The sequence below is a fragment of the Myxocyprinus asiaticus genome, chromosome 2 (assembly GCF_019703515.2).
Source record: "Myxocyprinus asiaticus isolate MX2 ecotype Aquarium Trade chromosome 2, UBuf_Myxa_2, whole genome shotgun sequence".
Classification (NCBI taxonomy): Eukaryota; Metazoa; Chordata; class Actinopteri; order Cypriniformes; family Catostomidae; genus Myxocyprinus; species Myxocyprinus asiaticus.
In genome coordinates this window covers 62,225,825-62,246,881 of record NC_059345.1, presented here as the reverse complement: position 1 = coordinate 62,246,881, position 21,057 = coordinate 62,225,825, and the positions used below count along the sequence as shown (strand labels likewise).

The following is a 21,057-nucleotide window of genomic DNA, read 5'->3' as shown; positions in this document are numbered from 1 at the left end:
TATATATTTATCTCATTAAATCGCAGCCTTTGCGGTTTAATTTTAATTTGCGCACTGAATGTTTATGTAATGACATTCGTACATCATTGATTTTTGTTATCGGAACATTTTTACGAGCACAAGTACAAGTACATGAGCCGATTCCGTGCCAGTATTGGTATTGGGACATCCCAGTGCAAACCAATGAAACTGTTGAAAATGTATCTTAAAACAGAAAAGATCTTTTGTAAATATTTCACTATTAGTTAAAATTTTAACGTAATATTTTGAGCTATATCATCTGTTTGTTTCATCCTGGTGGCAGCACTGAGGCTCTTGGGAGGCTTTATTGAGAGGCCTTTACCAGGCAGTTTTATATCAGCTATTTGAAGACAGATTTTGAGAATAGTAGGCCTAAACATCAAGCTCAGAATTTACAAGTCAACAGCAGGGTAATGCTGCGACACGATTTGTCAATTTTCTGCTGCCTTTTGACACATATCAGATGAAATCTGCATGTTGACAATCACTTACTGTGACTTCAGTGTATGTGTTGGGGAGCTAGAACAGGTGCAGAACCCCCACCCCCATATTTGTTTCATTGCAAAATGATGCACTTTCTATATTTACACTGTGATATCAGCTCCTTATGCTGATCTCACATGCCTGAGGATGTTTGAAGACCCTCTGCCACTGAACAGGACTCTGAGAACGATCTAATAGGCAGATTTGAAGCCTTACATTTGTACATTTTCAAAGCCATTAAAAAAAAAAAAAAACATTTCATAGCTAGAAGATACAATTAAAAGTGCATATTAGGTCATTTGAATTTTTATAAGGTTCATTTAATCAGATTGGAAGATCTATTGTCATGTCTCCAGATGGAGGAAAGTGTCCACCAGGGGGCGCTAATTGACATAATTTCCTTAAGGGAGTTCACTGCAATACCATTCACTTAGAAAAAATTCACCTAAAAATAATAATTAAAGAAAACTGTCATAATATCACTAAATAATTTATCATTTACAAAAGGAGATGTTTTAATGAATATTGCGGTCTATCTTTTCAATACAATGACAATGACAATTTAAAGCTTACAAACAGTGGCGGACTGGGAAGAGAAATCGCCCAGAATTTTACATAGAAACTGGCCCAACAGTTGTTGAGCGGGGGGATATCGCTGCGTGGTTTTGTGGCCCGTTCTGCATAACGCGGTGGCCCATTTCAGCTTATCACGGTCCATTCGGCCCCGTTTCACGGCCGGCCCACCAGGAAAAGTCCCGGTTCTCCCGATGGCCAGTCCGCCCCTGCTTACAAATATAAAAAGGACCCAAAAGCATTCTGTGCATATCAGTGCATATTGCATGTCTTCTGAAGGCATACAGTGATGAGAAACAACCAACAAAATGTAAGTCATTTGAAATAAAAAATTTATCTGGACATTCATTGTGCATTCATCAGTCCATGAGAGCAGCTCATTCACAGTGGCATGCGCATGTTCATGCGAGAACTTGCATTGTTTTTAGTACTAAACATGAACACACGAGCCACTGTGGACTATCTACTACCTATAGATTTTTGTGGTGCATTTTATGGTCATTTTCTGAGCCGCAGCATATTCAGAGAACTCCTTTTGTGTCCCATGCCAAACAAAATAAAAATTAAATGATTAAGTTATGATTAAATGATGACAGAATTTTCATTCATGTAACATTTTAAAGTTTAGTCTTGGTTAAAGTGATGAAATCCTTCTTAACGAGGTGAATACGGCACTAGAAATCACACAGAACATCAAATTGTCATCTAATGTAAAATTAGGGTAAATGTTAAAATTGTGTTAAATGTGATTACATTGAACATTTAGTTTATCTAATTGATTATGAATACAATAAAATTAATGCAAATGAGTCGACAATATTTTTGATTAGTTTTCCTAGGAGAGACAGTATATTTTAAGTTTATATATATGCTAAAGTTTATTTTGTTAATGTATTAGATAATAGACTTGGAGTAAACCTTACAAAATGTTATTCTCATGGGTTTTCAAGAAAACAATGTCCTTCTTAATGTAGGGAACGAGGTAGGAATACAGGAGATGGGGCAGCAAGGTTCAAGAATATTTTTAGGGCGTGTTTATTCACAGACTGAAATTAACCCTCCTTGCACTTCTCTCTCTCTCTCTCTCTCTCTCTCTCTCTCTCTTTCTCTATCACTCTGTGAGGAACCATCTGTTGACATCTTTCAAGCCTTGTCAGGTCTTGCCAACATCAAACAAGTGTTTGTTAGACACCTTTATAAAGAGGTCACCATGCAATTTTCTTGTGTTCTTTGAGGACTGTTTAAATGTAATTTACTTCTATTAAACATCAGATATTTTGAAGAAGAAAAATATAAAAGGTTAAAAAATTATGGATATCTAACCTCCAAGCATACCAAGTGTGGCTGCATGAGCCAATATTGTCTGTATAAGTAAAGCATTTGAAAGGCTGAATCTGATAAATGCCTAGGTCATATTTCACCCCAAATTCAAAAAATAAAAATAAACTCTATTTCGCATAAAGAAAATAAAACATATTTTGGACCATTCAAATTTTTGGAATTGTACAAATTAAGCACTTTCCCCTAAAATCGTGTTACTGCAATGCAATGCAAAAAAATAAAAATAAATAATAATAATAATAATAAATAATACCACCCCTGGAGTTCGCTAGCTGGCTAGTTCGAATCCAGGGTGTGCTGAGTGACTCCAGCCAGGTCTCCCTAAGCAAACAAACTGGCCCGGTTGCTAGGGAGGGTAGAGTCACATGGGGTAACCTCCTCTGGTCGCTATAATGTGGTTTGTTCTCGGTGGGGCGTGTGGTGAGTTGAGCGTGGTTGCCGCGGTGGATGGCGTGAAGCCTCCACACACGCTATGTCTCCGTGGCAACGCACTCAATAAGCCACGTGATAAGATGCGCGGGTTGACGGTCTCAGACGCGGAGGCAACTGGGATTCGTCCTCCGCCACCAGGACTGAGGCGAATCACTACGCGACTACGAGCACATTGGGAACTGGGCATTCCAAATTGGGAGAAAAAGTGAGAAAAAAATAAATAAATAATAATAATAATAATAAATAATAATCTCATTCTCATAACTGCAGTATATATGAGAATGTATGTATGTACCAAATGTACTGTACAATTCAAATCAAAAATTTGGTTTAAATGTGCTTATATATATAAATAATTTTTATTTAGGGGATAAATATGACCCATACATTTCTTGAGATTCACAGAAATATATGGAATTTTTCAATTATAGGAAAATTGAGGGCAAGTAGTGGGTGTTAATGTTCAATCACTGTATATATGTTTTGTTTTTCTTTGTTTTGAAAATTAATAAAAATGTTAATCACAAATTATAGGAAAATTGTGAATACAGCCTGCCTATTTCCGACATGACAAACGTGTGTGAGCTTGACACCATAAATCTGTGGTCTGCACACATCAGTCAGCTGTTCTTGGTGGGGGACATGCTGATGTCATCCCAGATCGGTTGCACGAGCTCTACTGACGGGCTATTAAACGTCACCTGTCGTTTCTGTCCGCCAAGTGATCTTTAAAACTTAATTATAACCTACCGCTTCTTCTTTCTCACAGAATACATTGGTTTCCCAAACTAAAGAATGAACGGTTTACCAGATTTGTGAGGCACAGGACAGGTAAGTTCAGGGAGTAGCAGTAATTACGTGTGCTTCTCTGCGACACATTTACTACACAGTTCAGATTTAACGAATTGATTTTAAATATCGAGGATATGGCATTACATTCAAGTTAAAGGGATATTCTGAGTTCAAAACAAGCAAAAAGCTCAATCGACAGCATATGTGTCATAATGTGGATTACCACAAAAATAATTTCGACTAGTCCCTCCTTTTCTTTAAAAAAAAAAAAAAAGAAAAATGGAAGATCCAGTGAGGCACTTACAATGGAAGTGAATGGGCCAATTTTGGAAGGTTTAAAGGCAGAAATGTGAAGCTTATAATTTTATAAAAGCACTTACAATAATTCTTTTGTTAAAACTCATGTATTATTTGAGCTGTAAAGTTGTTTAAATGGTCATTTTTGCAGTCGGTTTAGGGTTTGTTGACATTACATTGTCATAGCAGCGAAGTTTTGAGAAACAGTATTTTAATGTTTACAGATTTGCCTCACTGGAACAGATTTGTGCTTTATATAAAGAAAAGGATGGACGAGTCAAAATTTATTTTTGTGGTAATATATTACGCAACAAATGCTGTTGATTGTGCTTAACTTGTATTCAACCCGGAATATTTCTTTAACCCTCTAATCGTAATTTGTAATGTTTTATCGCCTCAAGTAATACATTAAGTCAGAATAAAATTAGCCACAAAGTTAATGTGGATGGTAAAAAAGTATTTTGTTCACTAGAAGTGGACCGATTGTGTTTTTCTTACCATAGTTTCTGCTGAAATACCATAGTTATTAGTTATTGTTACAAAGGTTAAACAATGCAAAATACGGTACCTCCACATTAACAAGTTTCAGAATCCTTTCAGAGTATTCTTTCATTACCTTTCAGTCATTGTTTAATTATTTATTTGGTGAGAACAGTGGTGGCGAATACCAAGTTGTCGCATTTTAAATTACTGTGGTAACTGATACCTTGATGGTAAATTTAGGGTATAATGCCTTATAAAGCTGTGTAGGCCTGTAAATTAAAAATAAAACCTCCCCTCAAAGTGACCTGATTGTGTTTTATAGAGCACATTCACAATGACCCTTTTTTCCAAATTTATCATGGTATCCTTGATAGTTTCTTCAAAAGTACCACAACCATGACTGCAGTATTCTTCTACAACTGTAAAACTAAAACATTAACAGGGATGTCCTTCAGACAGTGTAAGCTTTCAGAATATTATGGTCATTATGTTTATATTGTGGTACCACAGAATTACCATTTAACCAATAACTATGAAATCATCCTAGAAGCTATAGTTACCATGGTAAATGTATATAATAGGGGTATAATGTTGGAAATAAATATTTTCTCCCTTCAAAGTGACCTGATTGTGTTGCATGTCCAGCACATTCATGTGGACCTACCTTCCTCTGTTGTTTTTCCCAGGCGGGGTCCAGCAGAAGGACCCTGTCCCAGTCGTCCTCTTGAGTCATGTAGTCTTCTGTAGTAGACATCATGTAGGTGCTGTTATACTGCACCTGTGTCTCAACAACAGTTGTCATCTTTTTCACTTAGCCTTCTAACTCTTAATATTAGAAGTTATGCACCTTGTGCTTTAGGTTGTGAAATCTAAATCCTGCCCGTGGGTTAGTGGAGGACGCCCGCTCAGTGTGTATGTCCGTGGAGGAAGAGCCAGACTCCACTCGTCCGAGGTGCCCGTGTGGAGGTGCAAGCAGAGCTTCTGCTGCCCAGTGCTCCTTTCCTGGTCAAGAGTAGCACACGTGACTGCACCCCAATAAATAAGAGAACTAGTCATATGGTATCAAGTTCTGCAATCTAAAAGGTGTGAGAGGCAGGACAAACTGTGTACTGGGACCAGTAACTGGAGGCTGTTTCACTGAAGGGCAGGGAAAGACCTCCTAAATGCCTTCTGATGGCCCCTGCTTCGCTAATAACACCTGTTGTCCTTGGCAATAGCTGGTGTCTGCTTTCCTGAGCAGCAGATCCCAGGCCAGTTTTAACTTCTTCCACCTAATTGCTATGTTTTAAAAATAGTTACAACAGCAGATCTCAGGCCTGTTGTCAGATACCTGCCTCCTAAATATGCCCCTCTCATTAAACACTAAGGTCTTTTTCTGTTTGTTGTTTATGTTTATTACAGCTGGTAATAGACTGATATATTGACCAGGCTGATTAATCAGACGATATTTTGCCATTTTGAAAGTACTGACATTGGCCGATATACTGTGCTCACTTGGAATTCAGTGTTACCTCCCCCTTGTTTCAGTTTCAAAACCTAATAACAGCCTTGTCAGGACTGTGAGTTTTGACTAAACAAATTGCCTAAATATCTCATTTGCTGTAGTGAAATTGTGTAAATTAGCCATTGGCCAATCTGCTCTCTAGATATCTGTCATTTCATCAGCCTTTGGAAAAACCAATATAAGCCAACCACTGATATAGTGACCTCATCCTCAAATAGCTAAGTTACAAGGCTTATTATACAGTAAAAACAGGCTTTTTTTATAAAACTTTAAGAATAATGAAAAACACAAGACCACTTCGTTAACCATTTTTTACTTCCTAGTAAAAAAAATGAAAACTGTTCTTATTTTCAAATCATGACAAGTAAATGAGCACAACATAGCGTATGATGTGGTATTGTACTAGTTTATTGCAGCAAGCATGCGATGCTAGACAGTGTTCGTGCAGAAGCTGGTGTAGAAGAGTACACTTCACAAGTTGCAAGGTTTTCGTGATATACACACATTAACAAACATGCATATATTCTTCAGAAGGTAATAAAAAATTATGACCAGCTTGTATCCTATCGCCTGCAATAGAAATAATTCCAGTTTCATACATCAGTTAAAAATGACTGACTTTAACCTTCAAAAGTCCAAGAACTGTCTTCACCCAGTCCGCGATAACCTTATAAACAGAGAAAAAAATCAGAGAAAAAAATAAAACAAAATATTGGAGCTTTCCAAATTTAAGGGGATACAACAACTAGAAGGGATCTGTGGTGGAAGAACATGGTCAGGGGGAGCATTCCGTTATCCATGGAAACTGTGGAATGTGCCATCTCCTCAGGGAGGCTTATGTTGGAAGATTAAATTGTAGAAGGATTGTTATTCAATGCGAGATATTAAAGAACCCACATACTGAATGAAATGTTCCACTCAAACACCTCTGAAAACTATCAGTTACATCTGCCATCAAAGACACATTTTTCAGACTTGGGCATGTGTCTGGAGACTTTTTGCAACATGACAAAAATTACATGTGACTGAGCTCGTCAATTGAGCTTGTAATGTGATGCGATGAATCAGGCATTTCCAGTGTAAAAAGTTCCATTGATTATAATGGGAGCTAGGGCTGTCAACAGGGCTGAGAAACTAAATTCAGCAGATTTTTAAATTGTGTTTCCTTAGTCCACAAGAGGGTGCAATTAATACACAGAAACCATACAGCACAGGTTTATATTATTGCAAAGAACATTCCTGGCTGTAAAAAATCTGCATTTACTTTTATTGACAGACATTTCTAAATTGAACTCCTTTCCTGATAAAGCATTTTAAAACCAGTTTCTTAATCTGAGAAACACAGTTCACACCAAAAGCTTTTATAACCATCCAGTTTACCTTTACTTTTTTCTATGTAAAACAGGTGTTAGACGAACGTTTTTGATCATTTGGCCACGTTTCAATGTTCATTTATTGTCTTGTGCAGGAGCACTGTTTTTTTAGATGCCTTGTTAAAAAGAACTTCAACCCTCAAAAAAAACCAAAAAAAAAAAACATCTCAAGACACCTGCGTTCTGTTAAACTGTATTTGTTGCGCTGCATCTAGCCTTTTTTTAGCGCAAGAATGTGATCGGTCTTAAGTCATTGTCAGTGCTTGGCACACATCCAAAATTCGAATGCACAGTTTAAGCATTCAAATGTACATTTTTCAAATTTGACAGAAATTATCATTTTAAATTGACAGCCTTAAATGGAGCAATTAAAATCCTAAGTATACTTTGGCTATCCTCATCTGCGCCCATTGTCACTGTTTAGTATCAGTGGCCAGCACATGCAATGTCAAAAAGCAGTTGTAGTGGGCATACAACAAACGCATTCATATTCGCTCACAGTCAAAAAGAGTATACTTTAAGAGGCAACGTGGTTGGCTAGGTGCAATCTGATCCAGAATGCTGATTATTGTTTTAAAAACGGTACTTGGTTAAGACATTATACTGCCCCTGGCCTCTACAGTTAGAGGTTTCTGGTTCAACGCCAACAGGTTTAACTTAAACACCTGGCCAGTGCAGAGCCAATTTTTCTGGCTCAGAACTATCTTTTCTGTGGTAGAAACACACAGAACTGTTACGGAATAGGCACCGGCACCCAGTTGGTGGAAAAGAGGCATGAGACAGGTTTTTGTATTTTTATTTTTTCTAGAAAAAAGGATCTGCAAGTAACCCAAGCTACTTCACACACAAACATATCAGACTCTCATTTGAACAGCGGACAAAATGTGGGTTTCTGATTAACTCAAAAGATAATTTCAATAATATGACAATGTTCATTAACCCTAACTTTGTGGGACGACAAAAGCTGCTCTTCAAGCCTGAAAAGTTTCGTCAACCAAGGACAGTGTTGGGTAGATTACTTCTGAAATGTAATTCAGTACTGATAACACAACTAAAATTGTAATCAGTAACATAATTGTGGATTACGGTTTAAACATTAGTAAACATGAAAGTGAAAAAATGTACTTGCTATTTGTCAGTCGCTGAGTAAAACATGCATGTTTATTGTTATGCAGGAATGTTGTTCAGGTATTTTACTAGGTATTTTATCAAGCATTTCTCTAGATTTGTAGTAGAGATGAACAATTGACACCTCATAATTATCCATGAGGTGTGGGCTTCTCAATTTCTGTATATGCACAAATGGCTAGCCATAAGATACATAAAATAATTATTAAAATATTTGATATTTTTAACGATGTACTGATTTTAATTTTATATTTCTCTATATGTGTTCATATAAAGAACACATATAGAGAACCAATTGCTCTTTAAGTTTGGATGTGGGGTCTTTATCAACTGATATATTTTTGGATGGCAAAGATTGTATTTCTCAGTTATCCCGCCATGAAATCTGTTACTACCCAACACTGATCAAGGAGGGATAAGCAAAAGTTTATAAAAGTTTGAGGCTCAGTCACAGCAATGTAGCACAGCCGTAAATGCTGCACTCCAAGATAAGGTCTGCCAGTGTTACGAAGTCCAAATGAGAGTCTTGCGAATGTAAAGTTTGGCCGGTGTTTCAGGTCCAGTGATACAAAGCTATTAGGATGCGTTCAGGCAGTGGTAAACACTGAACAAACTCAACAGCTATCACTGGGGATGCAACGACGGCGGCGGTAAGCTGGGCGTTAACGGCGAGCATTATTGGGGAAGCCTGGGGGGGGGGGTTGGGGGGGGGAGTAAAATCATAACATAAAAAAGGCACATGGACAGAGGACTAGGCGAGGTCGGCGATACCGGAGGAACTCTTGAGCAAGGTCCACATCTGCCAAGCCTTAGAGCAGTTTGACTCAGAAGTACTCACCTTTGTCACTCTTTCTTTATCAGCCACCTCTTGATAACTTGTGTTCACACACCCACTTAAAGACACATTCAAAATGTATTTAATATTTATTCATTCACTCACCAACCATATTTAGACTAATTATCACCACATTCTCTCCAAAGCTACCCCAACGCATCACCAAGCACCCACCCATTACAGAGACACACTAACCACCAAAGCAGTAAATGGTCATCCCCGCCGCCCCCTTTTGGCAGTGACAGAGTAGCGTAACACTGGTGTTTAAAGTCTGTAATCTACAGGAGGGGTGGGATGGTGGTGAGGAGAAATAGAGCGGGTACACGGTCAAGGCGCAGACGCTATCAGGGTGGACGACAGTTAGAAAAGGGGCGAGGCACAGTGCTTTTACCTGAATGGAGTGAGAGAACTTCCTGTGCATTTCCCCATGCTAACTTTCTTCACCCCCCACAAACAGCACTGCGCATGGTGTCCACAGTTCCATTGGGACCTAGTTCAGTTGGAACAGTCACATCAGAAAGTGTTTGATTTAGGGCTTGAAACAAGAAAAGAAAAAGGAAGCATGCACTACAAACAAAGCCACTGCTACAGAAGCAGAAATGAGTGAAGATCTTAGTCTTAAATTTACATTTGTACTCAGCCCCATCTTATAAAACATCAGAAAAGCAATTGCAAAATGGTCTAACAGTACTAGTGTCACCTCACACATAAACATGCTTTACAATATGCAAAACTGCTTGCATCTTTAAATCAAGTAAAAAATTGCCATTGTACCATATACCCATAACAAAAGCTGCATGAGGACTTTGGGTGGCTAAAAGGGATGAAAAGCTGGGTTGAAGAATTTGTTGCTCCAGTGAGTGGGTTTGCTAGGGGGTGGGGGGGGGGGGGGGTGGGGGGGGACAGAGTGGGGTTGCCCCCAGACTTACCCCATCCACAGAGACAGGGGTGAGATTGGGATCAGTCTCTAGTCCTTTAGCTTCTTTTTAGGGCTCCAATTCGTAAGAGTCTAGTCTTTCACAAAGGAAAAACAATCATGAAACATCAATAGTAAAAGCTCCAAGCAAAAGCTCCTGTTTCCTTTTTTAGATGATTGGGCAAGCTCCTTATTTGAAGTTATTTAGTCAGTAAAGATTGTGTACAGTCTTCACTTCAGAGAACACTTGCGGCAAAAATAGTTACCATGACAGAAACTACAAACATGAATGTCAATGCAAACATTTTCTAAGATAACATTCACACATTGGCATCCTCAGCACATAGGTGCGAACAGGGGCATGGTAAACGAATGACATACTGGCACTAAATGAGAGGCAGATGCAACGAGAGATGAAGAGAGATGCAGTGAGGGTCAACTATGGAGTTTCAGCAGCGAAAAGAGCAGGAAGACTGAAAGAAACTGATAAGAATCTCCCAATGCATTTAATTCCAAATCACAGCACCACAGAATATACAGCACATACGTGTTGCCTTAATCCAGTTTCACATTATAAGACTACAGATAAAAAATAGAAAAAACTGTATACAATTCACTACTAAGGCATAAGAATCATAGGCCACTAAAAACATGATTTTGCCGTGTTTTTTGGCTATAAACAATCAGTGTGAGTATTTCTCGCTTGCAGCTGTAAACAAAAGTTACAAATTAAAAGTATGTTTCTTAAAATGGATATTTTAGTCCCTTATAACTACTTTTATATATATATATATATATATATATATATATATATATATATATATATATAAACATGATTGCATTAATAAAAGACATTTACAAAAACAGATTCTACAATGCATTGTGGCAGTTAAGTCGGTGACGTAAAGACGCTCCCATAAGACAGACAGGCCAGAGGGCCCATCCCAGCAAATCTGACTAGCTACACCTTCCTCTGATTGGGTGTTTCCCATACGTCACCATATCTATGGAAGTAGCTACATAAAGTAGGAGGGGAGAGAAGTCACAGTGTCTTTCAGCTTTCAGGATGGGTGGACAGGGATGGAAGGGTGGGGTTAAAGGTCATCACTAAGGTTTCACCTATCTGGGGTGTAAGGGATGCATATGTACAGCTGAAGTCACAAGTTTACATATACCAAATACATTTAAACTCAGTTTTTCACAATTCCTGACATTTGATCATAGAAAACATTCCCTGTTTTAGGTCAGTTAGGATCACTACTTTATTTTAAGAATGTGAAATGTCAGAATGATAGCAGAGAGAATTATTTATTTCAGCTTTTATTTCTTTCATCACATTCCCAGTGGATCAGACATTTATATACACTTTGTTAGTATTTGGTATCATTGCCTTTAAATTGTTTAACTTGGGTCAAATGTTTTGGGTAGCCTTCCACAAGCTTCTTACAATAAGTTGCTGGAATTTTGGCCCATTCCTCCAGACAGAACTGGTGTGACTGAGTCAGGTTTGTAGGCTTCCTTGCTCGCACACACTTCTTCAGTTCTGCCCACAAATTTTCTATCGGATTGAGGTCGGGGCTTTGTGATGGCCACTCCAATACCTTGACTTTGTTGTCCTTAAGCCATTTTGCCACAACTTTGGAGGTATGCTTGGGGTCATTGTCCATTTGGAAGACCCATTTGGCTGATATCTTGATGTCTTCAAAATATCCACATCATTTTCCTTGCTCATAATGCCATCTATTTTGTGAAGTGCACCAGTCCCTCCTGCAGCAAAGCACCCCCACAACATGATGCTGCCACCCCCATGCTTCATGGTTGGGATGGTGATCTTCGGCTTGCAAGCCTCACCCTTTTTCCTCCAAACATAACAATGGTCATTATGGCCAAACAGTAACATTTTTGTCTCATTAGACCAGAGGACATTTCTCCAAAAAGTAAGAACTTTGTCCCCATGTGCACTTGCAAACTGTAGTCTGGCTTTTTTATGGCGGCTTTGGAGCAGTGGCTTCTTCCTTGCTGAGCAGCCTTTAAGGTTATGTCGATATAGGACTCGTTTTACTGTGGATATAGATATTTGTCTACTTGTTTCCTCCAGCATTTTCACAAGGTCATTTGCTGTTGTTCTAGGATTGATTTGCACTTTTTGCACCATCTACGTTCATCTTTAGGAATCAGAATGCGTCTCCTTCCTGAGCGGTATGTTGGCTGTGTGGTCCCATGGCATTTATACTTGCGTACTATTGTTTGTACAGATGAAAGTGGTACCTTCAGGCATTTGGAAATTGCTCCCAATGATGAACCAGTCTTGTGGAGGTCCACAATTGTTTTCTGAGGTCTTGGCTGATTTCTTTAGATTTTCCCATGGTGTCAAGCAAAAAGGCACTGAGTTTGAAGGTAGGCCTTAAAATACATCCACAGGTACACCTCCAATTCAGTACACCTCCTATCAGAAGCTAATTGGCTAATTGTCTAAAGGCTTGACATCATTTTCTGGAATTTTCCAAGCTGCTTAAAGGCACAGTTAACTTAGTGTATGTAAAATTCTGACCCACTGGGATTGTGATATAGTCAATTAAAAGTGAAACAATCTGCCTTTAAAACAATTGTTGGAAAAAGTACTTGTGTCATGCACAAAGTAGATGTCCTAAATGACTTGTCAAAACTATAGTTTGCTAATATGAAATCTGTGGAGTGGTTTAATGACTTCAACCTAAGTGTATGTAAACTTCTGACTTCAACTGTATGTGCGTGTGGATCGAGGTTGCTTCCATATGCACGTGTACACGTCCAGTCGTGACAACCAATGGAAAGCATACACGCTACGCCACAGTCCCAGAGAAAAACAAGAAACACACAAAGACATGTAAAACACTGTCCAACCCTGGTCCTACACTTCACACACCTTTGGAGTAAACATACTTTCAAATTTACTGAAATGTTTTGAAATCTAATTTCTCAATAACTATCTGAATATGTAAAATGGTTACGTTCGTATAACTATTTCAAGCAATGTTTAAAAATATCAAGTACAGTATCATTCATAGACTACAAACATTTATGAATATAAAAGTTAAAAAGCAACATGGCTATTGCCTAATTTATCCTACCCCAACCCCTAATCTACTCCTAACTGGCAATAGATTTAAGGTCAAAAGACATTTATTAAAACAGACCACTGATGTGTTTCATTGGTTAAGTGTGCAGGAATGAGAGCATGCAGTTTCCTTTTCAGCCCTGACTGAACCGGGTGTGTGATCAGAACCAAGGTTAGAGATTCCAGTCTCCAGGTAAAACCAACACGCCCACTATCTTAAACCCAAACACGGACACGTCATAAGCATACACCTGTGTTTGTTTAACTGACACACACACGCAGCACAACGAAAGGAGAGGCAGAAAGGACTTGGAGCACACTATCGGAAGGGTGTTTCAGGGGTGTGTAGGGCAAGTTCGGGGCGGCGGAGGAGGGGCTCCTTTTGCGATGGCGGAATCGGCGGAGGCTCATACACGCGGGGTGTTGCCATGGCGATGGCGGCAGGCACGGCGGTGGTGGGCAGCATTGGCCTGAGGCTGTCGAGCGTTGCTACTTGCTGAGTGGGCATACCAGACAGGGTGGACAGTCCGGACAATGCTGCAAGGTGGTTGGGAGATGCATAGGCATACTGGTACTGTGGGTACTGCTGCAGCTGCTGGTACTGCTGGTACTGTTGGTAGTATTCCGCGTAATATCTGAGAGAAACAGAGAAGAGGAAACGCACGTGCACATCCACACAGACAGGGGAAGAGACAGAAATCACATAGACATGCATGTACAAACATATATATATATTATATATATATATATATATATATATATATATATACACACACACACACACACAAATTGGACAGGGACAAAAACACAAAGACACAAACACATTTGCACACAGACACACATACACAGATCACCCCCACAGTAAATCAGTCCATAAACAGCCAATATTTGAAATTTGAAAATACATTTCACCATTCATTATCTCTCTCTTATTTCAAAGATCATTGCTAGTCAACAAACCTGGCTACAGGGTCGTCCTCCTGTGCAGCAGCCTCCTCTCGACCTGCAGGTGTAGGCAACAAGGCTCTGCGTTTGGCCCTCTGGTACATAAATGGCTTCATAACAGGGTCTGGCAACAACGGGGCAGATCTTCTTAGTGGACTCCGGTCCCTTTCTCCTGACTTGGAGCTAGTATGTTGCTGTTCAGCTAGAACCTGCTGCCCTTGTGCAAAGTAGTGTGCCCTGGCTGCCTCAAAGATAGCTGCTGGATCAGCTGAACCCAGAGCCCCATAAGCTGGGCTAGCACTGTAGAGGGCTGGTGCTACTGTATAGGCTGGGTTGACAGCAGCAGCTGCCGGTACCTCCATGCCGTGTGCCGCCAGGAACACTGGATTAGCTACCGCCGAAGTATAAACCTGTGGACCGTATGCAGCGGCAGCAGCTGCGGCGGCCATCTGCCCATAAAAAGCTGGGTTAACAGAGCCATACATCTGTGCAGCAGCAGCCGCAGCAGCACTGTTGCTGAGCGCCTGATTTGCGACTGTCCCGCTGTAGAGCTGATTAGCAACTGTTCCATACACTTGACTAGCTAGTGCGCCATAGACGGCTGGAGCCACCGCTGTACCTCCTTCTGCCCTTGCACCAGCAGTAAGTCCACTCAGAGCAGCATAAGTGGGGTCAAAAGTAGAGGTGTTGTACACAGAATTGTGGACACTCTGTTGAACCTGCAATGGCAGACCAGCCGCAGCAGCAGCCGCAGCGGCTAGCACTGCTGCTTGGCTCTGATATTGCTCCAGGGTGGGCTTCCCAGCAGGGCATTCACCTGCGTAGTGACCCTGTTTGCCACAGCTTACACATGGGATCTTTCCAGTAGGGGTCTGCTTACTTGGCTGAACTTTGGAGAGCTCCACGGATAGTGGTCGGCCTTTGAAGGAAGTCCCATGCAAAGCTTCAATAGCCTGCAGGGCATCTTCCTTGTTCTCCATATGTACAAAGGCATAACCTGCAAAGGAAGATGGCTTTATTGTTATGGAATCCAAACAGAACCACTTGGACCCCTGCATGCACTTTACATGTGGGCTTCCACATGACTCGTGCCAGCATTGCCAAATACACTGAACCCAATGGACTGAAGCGTCAATCAACTGCTTTCTAAAATGGCAACACACCCTCCCCCTACAACTGTTCAGGGAGCCTTGCTGTGTTCTAACTGGCACTGATCATGCCTTCACAGGTCACTTAGAAGGGAGTACAATTCATGCATTAGGGTCGTCAGATTTTCCAATAACAATTGCTTAAAAAGTGAGTTCTGACTGACTGTTATCACCTTTCAGCCAACTGAAGCTCTCACAGTGGTGGGTAATTGTCTTCAAAGGGAACAGGGCATAGGCATGCTGGAGTTTATTTTTATTTTTTGTGCAGCCGGAGGTTTGTTGGAATGAGTGTTCATTATTCATTATGCTTAGTGTATTGGGATTCAAAACATGGAGATATTATCTTTTACTCGCTTGTTTCTCATTCATCTGCATTGGATTTGCACAACAGCTCCAGCCTCGTCGTAAGCAAAGACCACGATGTGCTGTGTGTTTGTGGGCTGGTTAAGGATTAATGTTTTCAGTTAGATCATCGTTCAGTACTCACGCATTTGGAAAAGCTGGCCGGTATTAAGATTGCTTCTTAAGTTTCCTCAGTAAGCGGCTCTGATGTGAGCAGCATGGTGGAAATGGGAATAAGTGTGTGTGGCTTACATGAGTCGCTTGACTTGTTCGACCCCAACTTCCTGTTTCAGTAGGTAATTTGTCAAAACTCCAAATCAAACTGTGCTTGTCAAGGCACTTCATGGGGACTTTAAAGTGATTTTCACACACTTTATTTCACACACTGGATGCTGGCATTGAGCTGAATGTTGACGCCCCATCCCGAGTCATGTGGAAGCCACTCAAGAACAGAAATATTTTAGATACTTTGTAACTACTTGTGATTCTTTTTGTGCAGTCTCTCACCTTTCACTTTGTCACACTCCAGAACTTTCCCAAAAGTCTGAAACAGCTCCTGGAGGTCTTCTGTGGTGCACATACTGCTCAGATTACCCACAAACACCTTTGTTGAATGGAGTGGGCGGCCCCGGGACTCCTCAACCACAAGGTTACGACCTTTGAACTCTCGGCCATTGAGCTCCCGAATGGCACGTTCAGCAGCGCCCTCTCCTTGCAGGTGGACGAAAGCAAACTGCCTCAAAACACTGCAGCTAACCACCTGGCCATAAGACTCAAAAATGGCTGACAGTTCTTCTTGCGTAGTGTCCAGTGCCAGGTTCCCAACAAAGAGCTTAACCGTGTGGCCCTTATCCATTGTGCTACAAGAAGTAAAAGGAGTTGTGTCAGAACAATTTGAAAAGTTGGTGTGACATATTAAGGAAAGGGTCTCTGAAAATAGGGCTACAACTAACGATTATTTTGAGAACTGACTAATCTATCGATTATTCTACTATTTGGGCGATTATTGCAACGATTAATCATTAGCTCTTAACCAACAATTCAGCTTGTTTGACTTAAAAGGTTGTATTAAATATGCTTGCTAACAATAAAGAGGACAAAATCATCTTTTAAAAATACCTCTAAATGACATTCATTGAATTACAAGGAAAAAAAACTTTAATTCAGTAAAATATTTGCGGCAAAGAAATCGTACTGTTTTCCAGAGTTTGTCTTCCATTTAAAAATATCTAAAATCCTTAAAACTAAATACATTTACTTGAGAAGCGACATATATTTTGACTTGCTTTCAGAGAATGTATCTTGAAGTGCATTTTTTCACTTGTTCATACAGTGCAGTAAAGAAAATATATACTCATATTATACTAAATATCTCATATGTTGCTTCTCAGGTAAATGTACCTTGTTTTAAGGATTTTTAGATATTTAAAAATGTGACATACTGTATAAAATATTGTGTTCAACATTCTCCGATAACAATTTTTTCTTCTGCAGTATAGATCCTAAAGAAAATGTGCATTGTTTTAGATCTCATTTTGAAAACAAGCCAAAAAACACTAATCAAAAACTTACTTTGTTGCACTGTGTAATGGGCTAAGACTACACTCTCTCACCTTTTTGTTCACATCAATCCATCTTTAACTCACAATAAAACAAACACTCTCTTCTTAATAGAGCTGCATATCACAGATTTTCTTCACGACAAGATACACACCATAACAGTATGTTATTGTTCAATACATCGCGAGCCATCACGTTATAATCTAGCTGTAGCAAACGCGCACGAGGGACGAGTGTTCCCACGCTAGACTGTGCATCAGCCGGGTGCAGTTTCAATCTCTCCCCCTTATTAGATTGGGTCACTTCACACGACTCATAGAAGCAGCGCTGACCGCACAGAGAAATGCCAGTTTTGGAGTTTATCTACATGACCTACTCCTTATTGTTTCAACTTTAATAAAGGATGCATTAAAGACATAACGCAGGGATGTTTCCTTTTTAGATGCTCTGACATGCAAGTTTTGCTTAAGCAGAATGTCAGATTCAGCTCTGCTTTATTTCACAATGACACTGCTTCTTTATTTGCTTATTTTTTATTTTTGCATTATAATTCTCTAATGCTTTGCAATCAACATCACCTTTTATACTGCTGGGAAAGTTTGGAGTGCATCTGGACTGTGAGCTGTGTTTTCTTCCTCCTCAGTCAGGCACGAGCTGCAGTGCTGCTCTTGCACGCCATCATTAGAGTTTCATATGATCTCATATTACACTAAATGAAATCAAACGACTATTGGACAATGAAAATTTTTGTTGACAATTTTTTATTGTCGACGTTGTCTATAACATCAACTAATCGTTTCAGCCCTATCTGAAAACTAATGATTCCCTTACAATTAAGTATTGTGGAGGTACTATGGAGCAGTGGTGTATCAGGTGATAACACTATGTAACACAATTTTTGTTCCTGGGTAGTAAGTGTTATTTCTTAATTGCTTATGCCTCAAAAGTATAGAAAATGGCTATTATTCCCCACAAACTTTGCTTTTGTGACTAGGACAGTGATATTTTGAAATTTACCTATTGCCAATTAGAAAATGGGCATATTTGTGTCTTTTCGTTTGCAATGTCAGAAAAAAAACAACATATGAATCCAAAATCCTTCTTTATCTGTGGTCCAACGAAGACACCGGCTTTGACCTTTGCCTCAGACAGCTTAGGGAAGAAGTCTTGAAGGTACTTGAAGGCTGCCGACTCCTTATCTAGAGCTCTGACAAATTGTTTCATAAGGCCCAATTTGATGTGCAGTGGTGGCATCAGCACTTTCCGGGGGTCCACCAGTGGCTCTCACTTAATGTTGTTCCTCCCCACAGAGAACTCGGTCCACTGTGGCCAGTCCTGCCTGTGGTAGTATGCCTTGGTGTCCCTGCTGTCCCAATGGAAAGATAGCAGGGAAACCTGGTAAAACCACCTTGGAGACCCATCAGAAATGCCACCATTTTGAAGTCTCCTATGACCTCCCAGCCGTACTCATCATACTTCAAGGCGTCCAGCAAGGTCTTGATGCTGTTGTAATCCTCTTTGAGGTGCACCGAGTGAGCCAGGGGATGAGATGGGTACTTTTTACCATTATGGACCAGCACGGCTTTGAATATTACTTTAGTATAAATACATGTTAATTTGGATTCATATGTTGTTTTTTTCTGACTTTATGTGAACGAAAAGACACAAATTCGCCTGTTTTCTCACTGGAAATGGGTAAATTTCAAAATATCACTGTCCTGGTCACAAAGGCAAAGTTTGTGGGGAATAATAGTCATTTTCTATACATTTGAGGCATAAGCAATTAGGAAATAACACTTACTACCCAGGAACAAAAAACAAAAAAATTGTTACACAGTGTAATACATGACACATCATATACAGTTAAGGTCATTACTTTGCATACCCCTTGCAAAATCTGCAATATGTTTATTTAAAAAAATTAAGAGGGATCATAAAAATTGTATTTAGTTTTTTATTTAGTACTACCCTAATGAATAATGAATAACACCTTTTAAGACACTTTTTCAGACCTGAACAAATAAAATGTATACCCTATGTCAATACCAGAACATGTTCCAATATACGTTTCAATACGTACAAATTAGAGGTCAACCAGCATTGGATGTTGATGATACGATAATAATGTTTTAAAATAAAGATGAATTTAACTATTAACAAGCACGTTATACACCAGGGACTCCGCATGTTGGAGATGTAACAGTGGGTCTTCACTTTGAGGCATGCAGCACTTGCATTCATTTAAATTTATTCATAGCCTTTTGCACTTTAATAATCACATTAGGCCATTTTGCAATTCCCCAAATGTTAAGACCTCTTTAAATGACAATTAAGAATTTTGTTGTACCATTTCATATATTTTAAGACTTTTTATGTCCTTACATTTTTAAAAACGGAATTTAAGACATTTTAAGGAACTGCGGAAACCCTGCCATGGTACTCATGCTACTGCAAGGTTAAAAGAACAAATACAAAGAATACCAAGGTACTGCCATCATGGTTGGTATCAAAATCAGAAAAAAACTTTACGGTCACTTATTAGTTCAATTTTTTTCCCCCAACTATGTAAAATACAGAGAATCATCCTTTAAATGATAAAAATGCATATTTAGGCCTAGGCTAGAATATTAAGACCTATGTGACAAATAAAAAAACAGAGTAATTCATTATCAGGTTTTTTTTTTTTTTTTTTTTGCCCCAATATTTTAATCTATGGGGGCATTTTTGCCAACAGCCTTTCCTTTGTAAAAGCAACAAAATTATTAGTACTTTTGACAACACCTATAAAAGAAAGCTCTTGTCATGAACTAAAGGTGACACCGTTTTCATAATATTGATTATTATGAATTATTATGATTATTATCAATTAATAATATTAATTATTATACTAAATAAAGATTGCTTCAGCTAGCAAGCACATTAACAATGTACATGTATTAAAATTACTTAACACGTTGTTCGAGGTTGATAAAAAAATTCAAACATAGGGAATAGGGAAAATATTTATTCAATAGTGAAGACAATTAAATAAGACACAAAGCCACAGCGATCTGGTGACGCAGTACATGCAGAGTAAACACGTACACTTCCTCAAATGTTACGGCGTACGAAAATACATATGAATACAATTCATTAATGGGTAACTATTCTTTTAGCGTTGCCATATCTAAAAATCCAAATGATGTGTTTTTAACGAACCCTCAGGCGTATAAATATGAGAAATATGCTGACTTGTCGTTTCTTTTATAACAGTCAACAACATGAGCAACGCGTGTCGAGTGATTTTACACTGAATGTTACATTTCTGACACCAGATGTTTACAAAACACTCCCGATATCTGCCGTGAATAACAGCGAAACGGATTGCAGTGACACAATATATTATCATAGTTTCATTTTCTATGCATTGTGCATATCCATTCTTTGCATCAGAACTCAATAGATTACTCATTTAGTTAAGATTTTGGGGTGTTCCCGCACCCCACACCCTCCGCATTTCTCCATAAATCACACTGCGGGTTAACCATGTCATCCCGTGTTTCATTGAAAGTTGTTAGCTATTGATCTATATACAGCATTACTTATCAAACTGTTTAAAACATACATGTAAAGAGAGAGGGTAAAAAATCTCCCATCTTACCTAAGCGGTGCGTGGTTTCAAAATGGTCGGTCCACTTCCGTTCTTTAGAAACGCTCTCATTCTTCAGCAGAGGAATGAACACATGCTGATGTATTCACTCAGTAACTCATGCAGATGGAGACTGGAGACTGAGTGTGCCTCTCAACT

General features: G+C 39.3%; 2 protein-coding genes across 8 annotated transcripts in view; both read right to left on the bottom strand.

Annotated features, from left to right (window-relative positions):
• LOC127452814 (alpha-actinin-2-like) overlaps positions 1-5,439 on the bottom strand; it is a 77,474-nt gene extending 72,035 nt beyond the window's left edge. The window contains exon 1 of the mRNA XM_051718559.1: positions 5,087-5,439. Within this exon, the coding sequence (XP_051574519.1) occupies positions 5,087-5,224 (138 nt within the window). The 5' untranslated portion in view covers positions 5,225-5,439. The remainder of the gene's footprint in view (positions 1-5,086) is intronic.
• Positions 5,440-6,316: 877 nt separating this feature from the next.
• Positions 6,317-21,023, bottom strand: LOC127452985 (RNA-binding protein 4-like). 7 transcript variants are annotated; one of them, XR_007899344.1, is made up of 6 exons: positions 17,849-17,895; positions 16,218-16,570; positions 14,236-15,217; positions 10,192-13,910; positions 9,654-9,752; positions 6,317-9,320 (listed from the first exon to the last, which is right to left on the bottom strand). XR_007899344.1 is itself a non-coding variant. In XM_051718958.1 (6 exons), exons 1-5 carry the CDS (start codon positions 17,878-17,880, stop codon positions 9,703-9,705), a joined length of 1,542 nt encoding a protein of 513 aa, XP_051574918.1. In that variant the 5' UTR covers positions 17,881-17,895; the 3' UTR covers positions 6,317-9,320; positions 9,654-9,702. The 7 variants fall into 7 exon arrangements, 2 of the variants coding, with proteins under 2 accessions (XP_051574918.1, XP_051574908.1); XR_007899347.1 differs by having other exon boundaries at positions 6,317-9,752; positions 10,192-10,276; positions 13,786-13,910; XR_007899346.1 differs by having other exon boundaries at positions 6,317-9,752; positions 10,192-10,271; positions 13,786-13,910.
• Positions 21,024-21,057: the final 34 nt, after the last annotated feature.

Bases quoted from the DNA above. Each gene is read 5' to 3' on its own strand.
- LOC127452985 (XM_051718948.1), bottom strand. From the start codon at position 17,880: ATGCACTCCAAACTTTCCCAGCAGTATAAAAG. The intron at 16,571-17,848 runs GTGATGTTGATT...TACTTCTTGTAG, and splicing joins CTTTCCCAGCAGTATAAAAG to CACAATGGATAAGGGCCACA. The intron at 9,753-13,785 runs GTATGCCCACTC...CAACTGAACTAG, and splicing joins CGGACTGTCCACCCTGTCTG to GTCCCAATGGAACTGTGGAC.